Raw genomic sequence first — 15,572 nt, 5'->3', positions numbered from 1 at the left:
TACTTTAAAAATAGAGAAACTTTACTTAATTAATAAATCTTAATAATATCACAAATAACCGGTTAATAATAATAATTAATTAATAAGTTTTCCCTAGTACCAATCACCGCAAATCAGTCATTTAACAAACGTTTTAACTCGATTATGTTGGTGTTGAATAAATCAAATATATCAGCGGGTAGATGATTAACTTGATCCGCAACTCTTGGAAAATAACTGAACTTACGATAGTTAGTACCATGGCTCACTTTAGAAAACACTTGTCTTTGTCGAGTACTGTTTGTTGGCACATGAAAATTTAACAATGACAACAGTTCAGGACAGTTAATATTATTATTTAGAATTTTGAAAATAAAAATTAAGTCCGTGGCTTGTCTTCGAAACTGTAAAGTACTTAAACCAGTAATTTCCATTATGTCATCGTACGGTACTTCCGCCACATTGAATGTATATCGTAAATATGACAGCTTTGATAGATACGGATTGTAAGTTGTGAGAAGTTCTGTCATTTTCTATTAATTTGGTGCCGTTTTGTATTCAATGCCAGTTTCATCTTGGTTAGTTTAATTTAATTTTCAGGTACTTAGTCATGTATGTATAAGTTTTAAATGGGGCCACACTACTGTTTTATTTGCTTTAGATTAATAATATTTCATAATTTTTGCATACCATTTTATAGCATTAAATTCTTCTTCAGCTAAACTTGTAAACACAAATCTTAGGAAAAAGATTTTGGTGATGAAAATAAAAATTTTCTTAGAGTACTCAAGCATCAGGCAAAGAAAAGAAATCTTAGAAGCTGTCAAGGGATGCGCTGCAGGAAAAGTGGTTGTGGTTCACTAGTACACAAAGTAAACATTTCAAGCGGACGGATCTTTTTTATAAAGGAATCCATAGTGCTGCACCAAGAGGATATTTATAAAAAAAACTGTCATCGTGCACTTACCAGTAACTTTTTCTTTCATTTTTTTTACAAAGAAAAAGGTGCATTAGTATTTGTGATGGAGTTTGTAAATAAATGAGTAAAAAATATGTATTACCAAGAAAGCTTTAAAATTTGAACATTTGTGTACGTAAGTAGAGTGAGTCTTGGCAAACCTTAGCATGAACAAAGGAAATTGAGTTAGTTAACTTATTGTAGTAAGTGGTTTGCCTAGCAATGTATGGTATTTTGTGCATCTGAATGCAGTTAGAAAGTGCAATAATGAATTAAGACAGATAACGTTAGAGGTAGACGCGCCTTAAATTTTAAAAATATATAGTGTTCAAGGAAGGAATCAAATTCTCCTTAGCCACTTCTTTCTAAAGATGAAGATTGCTGCTTTCTATCGCATGACGTAGACTTGAACAGCTATTGCCACAGCTTAAATGGTTGCTATTTACATATACCTTTTAGAAGAGACAATTCCAGTCCTATTGTGCTCACCAAGCTTTCTTTAGTCTATCTTGTATAGCTTACTACTTCAAGTAGAAAAACATCATTAACCTCCACAAAACTATAAGTGTGGACTTAACGAGCCAGATAGATAATGAGTTCTGTAACGAGAATGCACTGTCCGGTGATAGTGAGTAAGGTTCTCTACCGAGAAAGAACTGGTTAGTTAAGGTAAGGTTAGTGGGTTCTGTAAATAAAGAGTTCTGCCTAATGATGAGAGTTCACTAACCACAAACCAACTGAGGAGATTCCGCGTCACTAACAACACAAATACTTGCTAAATACATTGTTTACGTATTCGAATAAAGTGTTACTTAACTTTAAATATTTATTGGACAGAAGCAAAGGAGATAACATGCTAAAGGAAGAATGCCCGCCTAAGCCACAGTATGAACGGCCACCTGTAGCTAATATTGATCTAAACTGTTCTAGAACATTTTAACGTGCTAGATTCAATGAACCATTGCTCCACCATGTACGTAATAAAACTTTTGTATTACTTTACTAGAAAAATGATAATAAGCAGTAGATGGACTAGAAAAATCAGGGAGTGGCCAAGAATCTATTTATAGAACTATGAAGTACAATGACGACAAGAAGATAGAAGAGGTGTCGGGCGGTAGAGTTGTTATGGCAACCTTAGGGTGGCGTCACTCTAGGCTGCTTCGCTGCCAGTCAATATTCTATTTACCAAGGCGCTTCCTCGTTTTTATGAAGCTCTTTATTCTTTTATGAATATTGTTTACCCCTGACACAGCTGAACTTGTGGAAGAATGAAAAGATACAAACCAGTTTGTGGCAACATTGGGCTAAAAAAAAATTAATGGTAATTATTTCAGAATCAAGTCAAATTATAGTACCACATAAACCAAGATGGCGGAAACATTAGATTTTATTTATTTATTTCGCTAAATAAACATGGCTTTAGACGCAGTTTGCTGTTAATCAATTTAGAGTTTAAAGAAGCGATTTACTGATTTGGAATTTAAGAATTTATGCAGTTAAATCTGCTACAATTCAATTAGAAAGGATAACTGGGTAGCAGCGCATTAAGTTGTACATTGAATCAATCAATGGAAAGCAGAGGCGGGGAAAGCGATGGTTCAACAAGTGTAGAAGTGTAGCAGAGTGGGGTGTTGTACGACGAGGACGGAGGGTGAAAGTGTTGTGTAGCCCAACCTGTTGATACCTTATCACAACACCAAGTTACCCTCTCCTCGGCCATCTCCATCTTCGTTAAACAGTGGCAACATTCAGTAACCATCCTTTTATTTAGATAGTTAATTATATACAAGAAAATGATATAGTAGGCTATAAGCCTACTTTACTTACCATTAAAAAATAAAATAATAACGTTACAATATTACCCATCACAGCAGAAACTTTTCAACGTGACTTAGCTAGAACTGGAAACTTGTTGCAATAAAAGAGTAACAGTAGAAAAGGTAATTGTAAATATAATGTTAGAGCACTTAAAAGAGAATCATATACTAACACACAAAAGTTAGGGTTCACAAAGCAACAACTAAACACTTTACTTGATCCTCTGAACACGAAACTAAACAGTTCAATGAAAAAAAGCATACGTGTATGTCAAAGCTTGGCATCCAAGGAGAGTTTGATACAGTATAGCCTTATGGAATTGCACACAATCTGATAAATTATCATTTTCCGGAGTATTTGAGGAAATAAATCATTTATACTTGATGGGAAGAAATTTCCGCAACAGGACGGGTAATTCCAAGGTTCCTCCGGGTAGGGTGCTTGGTTTATATTTCTTAAGAACATACCTCACAAGCAACATCTTTCTGCTGAAGAAGCCACACTGTATAAACCTTCGCAGAGAGTTAGCTAAATTAAGCGCAGAACATTAAGATATTTTTAACGTTGGGAAATTCAAATTTCAACCAACAAAACTTTTTTTAAAAAATCTTTTATTGAAATTCACAACTGCAATAACTGTTGCAACAAGAAAATGTGATATAAGATGACCTATATCATGAATATGGATCGGAGAAGTCACCCAGTGGCGACACTCCATTAACGTGCTCTTGCTATACTGCTTTTATGATGGATGAGAGTAGATCGCGGGGCCATCTTCTCTTTAATCTCCTTAAAGGATTACCTGATAATGTGAAAGAAGAAAGGTGTTCTATGAGAGGGTTAGGATGAGCTGTTGTAGTGGAATGAAATTTTAAGAAACGAGTTTCAGCAAGATCTTTAACGAAAGATGGCGAAGTTAGAAATATAGAATGGTGCGTTAAATAGTTTTCGTAGTAATTTTGACTACAAAGTCTGGCAAACAAAACTTTTAACCAAACGGAGGCTGGTAGTTATAATACCGTTGAAATACTCTTGATTATTTGTTCAGTAACTACCATCCTCCGTTTGGTTAAAAGTTTTGTTTGCCAGACTTTGCCAGATTTAGGTGTCACCATATGTAGGCAATTCACTTTCACACAGCACATCACGATCAATGTCATGTAGGTAAAGCATAAAGAGTAGGCAGCCAACATTGAGCATTACAAATATAATATGAATATAGTAGTTTTGGTCAGGCCAATATTGATTTACACAGCGCCATTCTATAGTTTCAAATAAGTTGCAGCAAATTCAAAACAAATAAAAGAATTGATTATTCGCAAATTGCTTTCCTTCGTGGGGGTAAAAAACCAGAACGAATCACAATAAAGTTCTCTGAGAAAAACGAAGGACATGTAAACATTTTGACCTCTTATATAAGGTATTGTACCACCAGAAGATATGTTCATAAATGAATAATATAATAATTAGCAGTTATTGCTACAAGTTCTCACGGTCAATTTTTCCCATTGGTACCCAGTTTAACTCAGTGGTGATGTAAACAAGAATCGCTGCCGAATGTAAAGCACATTCGTAAAATACTGTCCTTAAAAAAAAATAAACAAATTTGCATTTGTATTTGGTTTCAGCTAGAAAGGATTTTGTGACGGTTTGAGACAAGTTTAAGCCCATGTTGTTGGTATACAATATACAGCAAATTTTCTACTTTTTAAAAATGCGTCATTATATTTTATTTAGCCTCAACTTTTTCTTATTTTCCAAAACTATTGCGACGTGTCAATGAAACAATTTTGGGGTGAATTCCTTTTTATAAATTCACACTTAATCAATCAGGAAATTCTTAAATCTAGAACATAATTCCATTTTTTAGCTCGAAGACAGGCCACGTATTGTCCATCCGAAGTAATCCAAGATTATGCTTCAATAACTACTGTGAAGCTTACCCAAACAGCTTGAGGAACACAGAGCAACTAGACTTTAACCTCACGCTGATATGTTTTGTCAAGAAATCGATGAATGTTACGGAAAGAAAACCAATAACAGCTGGTGTTCGTGAAAGAAGGGTACCAATCCTATTGCATGGCTTCTCGTGTTGTTCAATCGCCGTCCAAAACTCGAATTAGTTGGAGTTTCAACCACCGTATTCTAAAGAACACCTCTTCGGCTTATTACCTTCCTTAGCATCTGGATAACTTCCTTGAAGGTAAAAAATATAAATTATCGATCAGACAAAAACAGCATTCGGATATTTTTGTCATACAAATTTTAATTAGCAAATTATTTGTAGCGAAACTCTTGCATATTTCATATTTTATTAAATTCAAAGTTATTAGGTTAGTATTCACCACATTTTGTTTTAGAGAAGAGGACATTAAAGGAACATATCAGAAATAACAGTAGATGAGAGTGTATGCATGAGAATGAATCGATCAGTACAGTTCAGCAACCACTATCAACAATGTGTTTAAATATGTAGCGATCAATATGGTGGTTAATTATCATTTAACAATAGTTTAAGGTCATTTCATGTGGAATACTGTTACAATCGAAACAGATGTGCTTAGATTGTGTTTACTAAGCGATCCCATTCAAACAATACTCTGTGTTAAAACCAAAAACCACAGCTGGAAGTATATGAAGCAATCATTTTCGTCAAACATTAGCAAGATTTGACCATTTATTTTGGTAGACGTATATAATGGCTGAATGAATTACGTTAATAGCAATTACTGATTGAACTCTGTCCATTCAAGGTTGTGGAGAAAGAAGGAAAGAACCAGGGAGAGTTCAGATAGGTCAAAGGTTAATGCTGAGGGAAGAACTGAAGGGAACTGAGAGCAATGAATTATGTTTGAATAAAATCCATTTGTGATTAGTAAATCATTGTTTGTAATTGCGCAGAATGTATACTATCGATTTTATGTTGCCATGGACAACGATGCTTTATTTACGATATATACATAATATAAAACCGAAAAGAATAAAGTCCATCTATATTAAAAAAAAAAAATGAAGTTTTACGTAACGATTTTCACAAAGTTAGTTAAATTAATTTTATGGAAATCAATAAAGGTTTAGTGAACTATTTAAAATCATCTTAAAAATTCTAGATAAATAAAATTAATTAAAAGATATCTGAAATTATCTTCTAAGTGGCAAATATTCCTGAAAATAAACACTAAAAAATGTAGTTGCAGACCCCTTGGATGCAGAAGCGTGCCATTTCTAATTTTCTCTTGAACTCAGAAGCAGTCGTTACATATATTTAGTAAGAAGAGTAGTGTATTTGACTAAGGGATACATGGGACGTTATTTTCTGTGAAGAAGCAGTGAAATAATACTCGAGGCAGGCGCACATTACTGTTTGAAGTCACGTACTGTTTGTAGGTGTATGACAAGCAAAAACTGACAAAGGTATTATTCACTACAGCTTTTTATTCCGCTGCTTTTTCTTGCACTTCCATCACATTGGAGTTTTTCGGCTTTGAACTCCGTCACATTCACCCAGTGACCTTGATGGAAGTGAAAAAAAAACAACAAATGAAATACCATCGAGCCCTAAACTGATTCGGAATCACCAACAAACGTTATCGTTTTTTTTTTTCTAGTTTGTAAAATTTTTAGTCATTTCTGTTTTATATTTGAGGTGGATCGTGAATTTTGAAAAGGATTAGTACAGTCCATTTTCTTATTTATTTAATTCACAGTAGTCTTATTTATTAATCAAACAATTTCTTATATGATAGGGGATATGTTATAATTTATCAGGTTATATAAATTGAGTTTTTACTTGAAAATGTGTGTATAGAATGAATCCATCCGATACCAAAGAAAAGTAGTAAGAAAACTCTTCTCTCCCACAACTACCCGCCCTTTTCCCCTGCCTCATTCTATATATTTATTTTTGTATTTATTTACATAAATAATGTGTGTGTGTTGAGTGTTATAAGTACGTTAAAATATGAGATTTGTAAGCAAAGACAGGTCTGCTGCTATAACGACATGAATGATCAGCATCAACACTTGTTAATGCACCTCATGAAAGAATCTATCACCAATTCCTGCCTCATATTACCTCACTAAGTGGAAAGACGGCTGTCTTTCGTTTTTATTATCTCCAGGCCTTATAATTTAACTTTCGCTCGCTCTCAGACGCTACAAATCTGGCAAATGGATAGATTTGGGTTCTTTAAACATCACTGTTTACAAACAGATAGAGAGCACTTAGTTTACTCTTTAACAAAAACTTACAGTTTAAAATGTTTAGTATAAGGGTTGATTAAACGCCAAAAGGTACACAAATCAGCAAGCACCCAACATTTCATTAATTCTTCATTAATATTTAAGTAATTTTACTGCATTAATATTCATTAATATTTTTTAGAATTTATTAGATGTCACAGACCCTTATGCTGGCCATTTTCGTCTACAAAATATTTGTTCAAGTAGCACTGTAGATTGACTGTAATATCTAGTTATTTATAATAATCAAACTATTAATTACAGGTTAAAAAGAAAAACGTTATAAAAAATAAAAAAAAATTATGAGGCTAAAAAATTCAAAACTTTTTTTTATAAAAAAAAATGTAATATGTAATATAAAGTAAATAAGATATGTATATTTTTAGGACAGCTAATTATTCCAGTATTTTACTATAAGTAAAATTAAATTACAATAGAGAAATCAATAATTGTTGTTGAATAATCTACTTGTTATAACTGTGTGTTATTTGTGCTCTCGAATATTTTGGTAAGACGAATTCAAGACAGTAGCCTACTCTAACTTTGTCTTTTTCTACTTTAACATGCATGTACATATGTGTGATTTATCATAATTATAACAAAAAAATATTATAAATGAAGTGGCCAGCATAAGGGTCTGTGACATCTAATAAATTCTAAAAAATATTAATGAATATTAATGCAGTAAAATTACTTAAATATTAATGAAGAATTAATGAAATGTTGGGTGCTTGCTGATTTGTGTACCTTTTGGCGTTTAATCAACCCTTATACTTAACATTTTAAACTGTAAGTTTTTGTTAAAGAGATTTTTGTACCTTTTGGATAGATTTTCCTTTTTGTCTATTTTACAAAGTTACATATCTGCTTTACAGATTTTTTTAAATTTGGAATAAGCAATTCTATCATTATAACCTGATAAGATGGTAAGTCGGAACCGTAACTACCACTAGAGAGATCTTTTTAAAGAATGATTATCGTTAAAGTCCCTCAAACCATCCTCAGTAACAACTTTTTTTGAAAAAGCGTTTTGAATAACATAGGAAGGTATTTGTGCGTGAATAACAAAATTAAACTGCGATTTCATTACTTCCTTTTAAGAGGAGTAAAAAAAATAAACTGCGATTGCAGAACTTCTAGGCAAAGAGGCAAAGATTTTTTAATCGAACGACAATTCATTGATTTAAATCGGTTCACTCATTGATAATTTAAACGATTGCAGTACTTCCTCTTAGTAGGTGCAAGAGCATCAGCAATGTAGAGGAGCTTTAACCACTTATTCGAGCTGAATTTTATCAAAATCGGACTAAGCGTTATAGAAATATTGGTAATAATAGTTTTAGAAAGGGCCTTATTTGGGTGGGGCAAACTCCCCTCCTTATGAGGCACGGCGTCGAGACTTTTAAAGTGCAAATCTGTACAAAATTTCGATTCGAATGACATTTCATTCATGAAAATCGGTTCACGTGTCGATAATTTGAAACGATTCCTATACTTCCCCTTAACAAGTGTAAGAGCTGATCGCCGCTTTAATGTTACGTAGGGGAGCCCTAACCCTATCATCCTACCAAATTTTATCAAAATCGGGCCAAGATTTACAGAGTAATTAGTAATAATAATTTTGAAGGGGGCCTTACATAAAGGGGGCTAACTCCTCTCCCATTCGATGTACAGGGTCGAGACCCCCAAAAGGCACATCTACATAAAATTCCGAATCGAATGACACCTCATTCATGAAAATCGGTTCGCGCGTTTAGGCTGTACGTTGTTTACAAAAAAGGTAACAACAACAACAACAACAACAACAAGAAGAACAAGAACAAGAACATTTTTTGAAAAAGCCGTTTTTGCTCATTTTCGGCAACTTTTTTCTCGAAATCTATTAGATCTGGGTTGTTGCAAAAAAATTACAGCTATAAAGGAGGATTTGCCCCATATTTTAAAGAAAATTTGGGAATTTTATCTTTAGTAGAAAAAGAGAAAAATATTGTCAAAGTTGGGTGTTTTTCAACGTTACGCTTTTTCGTGCACTTTTTGACGATCAACCCTTATACAACTGTCCTACCGGACAGTTTTAATAAGAGAAAAATGCTTCGCCAAAACTGTGTTTTCTTTAAGAAATCCATTATTCGAGTAAACTCTTGACTGTATTGAAATTGCTCCTACGTTGGTGTTGTGTAAGTTTGGTACGGAAGGCTTATTGATTTATTTTGCGGACTTGATATTATAGATAAAAAACATAACACTGATTTATCCAAATCAGTACCTGGATTAGGAAAATTGACTTATTAAAAAAAAAAGGATGTTTCCAATTCAAGAATTCAATACGGATCTATTCATCAAACTTAAGTGACGAGTCATTACTTTTGTTGTTAGCCGTATTTTAAGTTCTAAAGAACATTTAAAAGTTTGTATGTTTCTATTATAAATAACATGCCTTATATTTTGCAGGACACACTACTGCATATTGTGATCAATTAAATCTACGCAAATATTAAAACTCTATTTATTATCATACTTAATTAATGTAGCATTTAAATGAGAGATCTAGGTCAGTTTAATTCAAAATAAATTATTTAATGCCAGGGGGAGCAAATTGAACGCAACAGCAGAAAGAAAGCTGGCGTTGATGGTTGTTTGATGGATTATGGTGGAAGTTTAGACCATTTCTGTGGAGCAACTCCTCCTCGCGTTCAACGCTACCAATCTATCAAGCGGAGAGAGTGGGCTTTTTTTTAATATCATAGTTTACAAACCGATAGAGATATGTTAAGGATAGTTGTATTACTTATGGCAAAATTTTGCTGTTGTTATAATTTAACAAATAAAACAAGCGCTAACAACATATGCTGGTTACTGCTTACTATTTTGGTCAAGTTATTCTACTAGGATAATCCTGCTGCCCCTATTCTTCATGTTTTTCACTGAATTACCTTTAGGTTGAGTAACTGGATATGCCTGAAACCTTACTTGGATGTTACACCAAAAGTTGTGAAAAAACGACTAATATTTTACCCTAATAATGTATAAGCAGAATTGTAGAATTCATTTTTTTTTTAATTGCAGATGGTGACTACGGAAGGGGTTGGCACGGCCGGAGGCGGCGAGACTGGCGGTGGAGATACCACACTCAGCAAAATCAGACATACCCTTTCCTCCAGCTTGATGACAGCCCAAGACAGAGGTAAGTTTCAAAGCTTATAGCGATTCATTATGAAATTTCTTAAAGCCTCCATTAATAATATTTTTCTGAACCTAGTAAGACATTAAATAAAAAAAGAAAACTGTTTCAATAATTCTTCTCCAGAAGGTTTCCTCCTTTTGGAAACTTTAGTGGAAACAAAAATTTATTCGCTATTAGATTGCAAAATAGAGTGGATAAATTCCACTCGTTTCCGCAAAATTGTTAGTAAGAAAGGTTAATAACCAACGACAACTCTCCACATGTGGTCAGTTCCCCAAAAATACCTTTAATAAAAAACAAGGCATAAACCTAATTGACAATTTCATCTAAATCGCATTTATATTTACAGTGACAAACAAATTGAGCCAGGGCACAAAACAGCCAGAACCTCCGCCACCAGCAGAGCAACCCAAGCCTCCGGAAGAACCACCAAAAGTGTAAGTGTAATTTGTATAACAATTATTAATACAATATACATTTCAGTATAACCTGTAAAGTGAATTCACTAAAAGTAATTAATATATAAAAAGAAAGTAGCTTTTATATTATTTAAAAGAATCGATTGATATCTGTGAACGGTTACCTAATGTTTCTTTTTAATATATCCTCTTGTGAACACTCACCGATAGGCTTTTGACTGGCGGTTACTGGCGCTGAAAGCCATAACTGCCATAAAACTTTGTGGGTAATTCCAACTCAATCAGTCACCGTAAAGATGAACAATCTGCAAAACGTATACTTTTTTTATTTCATTAAATCATATATTCCACAATATCACACCTTAAGTTTTTAATTTAACATACTTATATTTTTGGAAATTCAAAAGAAATAAATGCATTTGGTCTAGGGCAGCATATCCTTACCTTTGGCTCGCATACCACTTGGTAGTACATCATGCTAAATTGTACCACTTCGTAAAAATGATTGTATTTCGTGAAATTTGTTATCACGAATGTGTTATTTTATTATTTTCATTTGTATAGAGGTACAATGTATCTGTTACAAAGGAGTTCAAGTTCATGTTCACTTTATATACTTCGTAAAGTGTAAGATCTTAGTTTTAAAACTTTTTTAAATAAGTAAAAATTGCGTACATATTTTTCTCTTCAAAATTATTAATTAATTTACAAAGTTCTTCTTTAGGATTATTATATTTGTGCCTGAATCTTCTAAAGTATTTTTTTTATTTTAAGCAATCAACTACCTGTAAGTACCAATTAAATTTAATGTTGCTTGGATAGAGCTTTCTTATTACAATCAGTCACTTTAAGCAGACTTTTACATAGTTATAATTTAAGTTCTGTCACATGGTAAATCTATTAAAGTTTCTTTATCTTTTATTGATAATGATATAGCTTTTCCTAAATTTTCTTTAAAGAAGGGGTTTGAAATCCAATTATCATTTGTGTTTTTGGATTTTGGAAAATATTCAATGAAAGACAATTTCAATCCTGTTAAATGCGCTATTATATTTTTTCGTACATCTCTTAAGATATTAACAGACCAACTTTATTACTGAACGTATTAACAACTTTACTGTATAATTATTAATTAAAATAATTTGTATTTATTATAGGAAAAAACGTTTCTATGGTATTTTTATGATTTGATTTTTTTTTTAATTTTTTATTTCCGCCATTATTGATTCTTTTTCGTGTACCACCAACCAGCAACTCGCGTACCACAGGTTGGGAAACGCTGGTCTAGAGAAATACTTTGGTTACTCAGTATAAGGAATGATAGAAACCTTAATCATGACTCGATTTACTTGTCTTTGCATCATTTGAAGGACCTTTTTCTACTTATTGATCTCGTGTTGTTTGGTCGCTGGTCAGGAAGGTCCCTTCCACCATCGATGTCAAATTAGTGTTCAAGTGCTTCACACTGCACCCATGGGACTGAAGCTCCACTAGTTTCCCGCTTGCTATACTTTCTTATTCCTTACCCTATTATTTAAAGAGCATTTAATTTTGTAAAAAAATCTGCTTGGTTATTTACGCCAACCTAAATTCAACCTCAGTAAAAAGCAAATGCATTCATTCCATCTGTTTCTGATTCTACATCCATTAGTATATAGCATTAACTGTAGATCTCATCAGGAGCTACCGCATCCAGTCTAAAGAATACAAACCAAAGGTGGTGAAACGAATTCCAGTTCGCTAACCCTCCAGTTTCTCAAATTACTGCGTAGCCGTCAGGAAATCTTCCAAGTCGGATGAAGCGCCACGGGTTCTTCTTAATGAAAAAAAAGCCAATGCATAGTAGTAGTAATGTTCTTCTTTTGGAGTTTCACCATTAGGTGAATTCTTCCCTCATGCAATTCATGCATTTAAAAGTAAATATATAGTGTACATATTCAAGTTGTATCAGCTTCACGTGTTGCAGAAATCTAATGAAAAAAAAAAATAAATAATAATAATTAAACGAAAATTTAATGGATACTTTAATAGAATCTCTGATTTTCTCCATACACTGAAAATTAGCTCTCTAAGGTCTACCACAATCTCTAAAGATGCTTTAATTCCCTGTATTTCTGCCATGAAAGTGAATTAGATTGTTCCGTTAAATTATAATTTTACTACTACCTTCAATAAGAGGTATCTCCCATTTTTTTTTTTTCGTGACCTATTTTATATTTATTTATATATTTTATAAACAAGGCTCAGATAAGTCCGATATTTGTAGGCGTTCGTTAGAAGGTTCACAGATATAACATTAAAGATTCACTCAGGCCACGCTGCTGAGTATGATCCTCCACTTATGTAATATTAAGGAAGATTAAATCAGTTCCTAAATATCCGAGTTCGTAGCACCATTTGCAGAATGGATTTTCACTTTTTTTTCAGATTTTCTCCGTTCTTTGGGAGGGTTAGGAGTAGGCATCCCTCTTCTAAATATCTTTTAAGTGCAGTGAATGGTTTTGCCTACTGAATAATGTCCTGAATAATTAACTACATTTCCAAAATAAAGAGTTTGAATTTTAAGATTTGTTAAAAGAAAAAGATAAGTGAATGTTCATTCACACCAGTTATTTTTCAGCGGAGAATATTTGGAGCATTTCTGCTCTAGGTTTATTTTTAATCAGGTAGTACTCCTATCATAAATATGCATATCACTTTCAGTGCAAATGATATGGCAAAATGAGCGAACCAGATAACACAGTCTGACATGGCAGGTGCTGAAAACGGGCAATGTTGTTGATTGATGAAGGTGAGCTGTTTTGGCAGCTCGGTTGCTATAGTGTTTGGGCTTTCACTATCATATTCCTTCTAATCTCTGGTAATAACGGCAAAGTCATGATGAGTGCGAATGTATGTTTAAGTGAGAGCGTGCGAATGCTTCAAAACTTTCAGCCAATTTTACTCTCAATAGTTTGACTACGTAGAAGCAGTGTCATATAGCACATATTTACATTCTACATCATTCAAAATTAAATTAACTCATTATAAAAAAAATTACTTGATACTTACGCACGTACCTTTTAGTACGTGTATCCACTTTGCCAAATTTTCCTTATTTCTCAGTATACGTAAGTTCACACTGAAGTAAAAAGAAAGAAAAGTTTGAGGAATCGATTTAATAACTTTTTCTTAAAACATATTTTCAATTTAGGTTTTCATCAGAAATATTCATTTTTAAAGTCCTCTGAGGCCAAAAAAGTGGTGTTTACTAATTGGTCTATTTGTGCGTGACTGTTTGTGGCCAACTCAAGAACTGAAAACGTAGAAAGTTCCATTGATATTCAGATGACTGGACACCACCATGGAAAACTTAGTGTATCCACATTCTGCATTTAAACCACTAATTTTCATCATTAAAAGAATAGTTTATTAAAAGTATTGTTCATGGTATTTGGTGACTAATTCATTAATCCATTAGGAACAAAAGAATAATGCCCATTACAGTCATTATTTTCTTACTATTTTGCTTAGCTTTCGCTCTAAGGACTAGGCTCATCTTCAGAGCTTGTTGACAATATAATATTTACACATCGTTATTATAAGCTTGGTGTGTCTCCTGTCCTATCTGCCAATGAACACACAAGCAAAAGAAAATTAATTAGTAATACCAGCTGCTGATCCTTATACTTTCTCTTCCTAGGAGCACCGCACAGCTCACTATTCGGTGATGGACAGTGTGTCTGTAATGAGAGAACACTGCCCGGAGGCCGGCAGTGCACTGAAAAAGCTGAAGGCGCCAATAAACTAGTCAGAGCAATGTTGTATTCAAAAAAATAATTATCTACGCATTTGGGTTGACTTATAAAGATGACTTTATTTATAACTTTATTTTTTGTGATTTTGTTTTATCTTCAACTGCTCAACATGCAGTTTATTCATCAACTAAGTTAAAAGTTAAATTTTATATCATTTTTTTTTTTTTTTTACAGAGTACTGTTCAACTTTTATGGTGACTGATTCATTAATCCAAACGGAAGATTGATGGTCAATTTCAATCATAACTTTTTAATTTTTTGTTTAATGCAAGATTAGTTATCTTCAGGGCTTATATTATTCACAATTTTAACTTGTTTTATTTAAATTGGGAGTGTTGACCTTGAAGGTTATAAGTCTGCGGTCCTGCCCATTTTTTATAATTTTATTTTACAATATGAAACTAATTTATAAATATATAATATATTGTTTTGCAGTAAGAGCGAAACTGGAAAGCCTGTAAGTAGATTTGGTACCTGTCGGGTCTGCTTAAAAGCTTTCAAAGGGGAAGATGAATTCAATAAAACATGCGGTGAATGTCATCAAAAAGTCTGCGAGGATTGCGCCTCATATTCAAAACCTGATGACACCCAAGACGAGGTAAGTTTTTAGAAGTATTTAATATTGGAATTTTTAATCAGAATTTAATGATTTAAATGAAGATTAAGAAACTTCATTTTACCTGTTTGCCAGATAACATAAATAACAAAAAGTAGTAAAGTATTCCTGAATCCTTGGATTAAAAGCTTTCCCAGCCCAAAAATTATTCTCTGTAAAATAAAACTAAAGACAAAAATGAAGCCTGTCAGCAAAGAAGTTGGTTTTTTAAAAAGTTTAGATAAACAGAATAAACTGAGTTTAAGTAATCATAAACTAGCAGTCAGAAGTTATATCCGTAGCAAAATATGTAGTTCTTACCAGAGCAATGTAAAGGGACCTGATAATACTGTTTTTTTTTTTTTTTATGGGCGGAGGAGTTGATTATACCTATCACAAGCTCTGATAATCATAAAATGAAGCAAGGTTATCTAAAAAATAAAATTAAATATCGTAAAAGTTGAATATGCTAGAGATGAATATACAGGGTGACCAAAGTTATATGCTCCACCCACTTTTTTTTTTAACGGCGGGAAATTTCGAAAAAATAAAAAACACGTATTTAATCATTTTTAGT

At 32.9% G+C, this 15,572-nt stretch overlaps 1 protein-coding gene across 9 annotated transcripts in view; it reads left to right on the top strand.

The window, feature by feature from the left end:
• Positions 1-15,572, top strand: part of Fife (regulating synaptic membrane exocytosis protein fife) — a 261,312-nt gene that overhangs the window by 182,477 nt on the left and 63,263 nt on the right. For 7 of the 9 annotated variants that reach the window (XR_012462484.1, XM_074141668.1, XM_074141641.1 and 4 more), the window contains 3 exons: positions 10,067-10,184; positions 10,534-10,621; positions 14,836-14,998. Coding sequence is in view for 8 of the 9 variants with exons in the window: in XM_074141668.1 (XP_073997769.1) it covers positions 10,067-10,184; positions 10,534-10,621; positions 14,836-14,998 (369 nt within the window). In the remaining variant the exon portion in view is untranslated. Of the gene's footprint in view, positions 1-4,628; positions 4,962-5,949; positions 6,173-10,066; positions 10,185-10,533; positions 10,622-14,835; positions 14,999-15,572 lie in introns of all 9 variants that reach the window. The other 2 variants (XM_074141645.1, XM_074141660.1) reach the window with 1 other exon arrangement.

Source organism: Rhodnius prolixus, unplaced genomic scaffold, assembly GCF_049639745.1.
Source record: "Rhodnius prolixus isolate KJV_2025 unplaced genomic scaffold, Rpr scaffold_1, whole genome shotgun sequence".
Classification (NCBI taxonomy): Eukaryota; Metazoa; Arthropoda; class Insecta; order Hemiptera; family Reduviidae; genus Rhodnius; species Rhodnius prolixus.
Note: the sequence above shows the minus strand (reverse complement) of the source record. Positions and strands in the feature narration are given on the sequence as shown.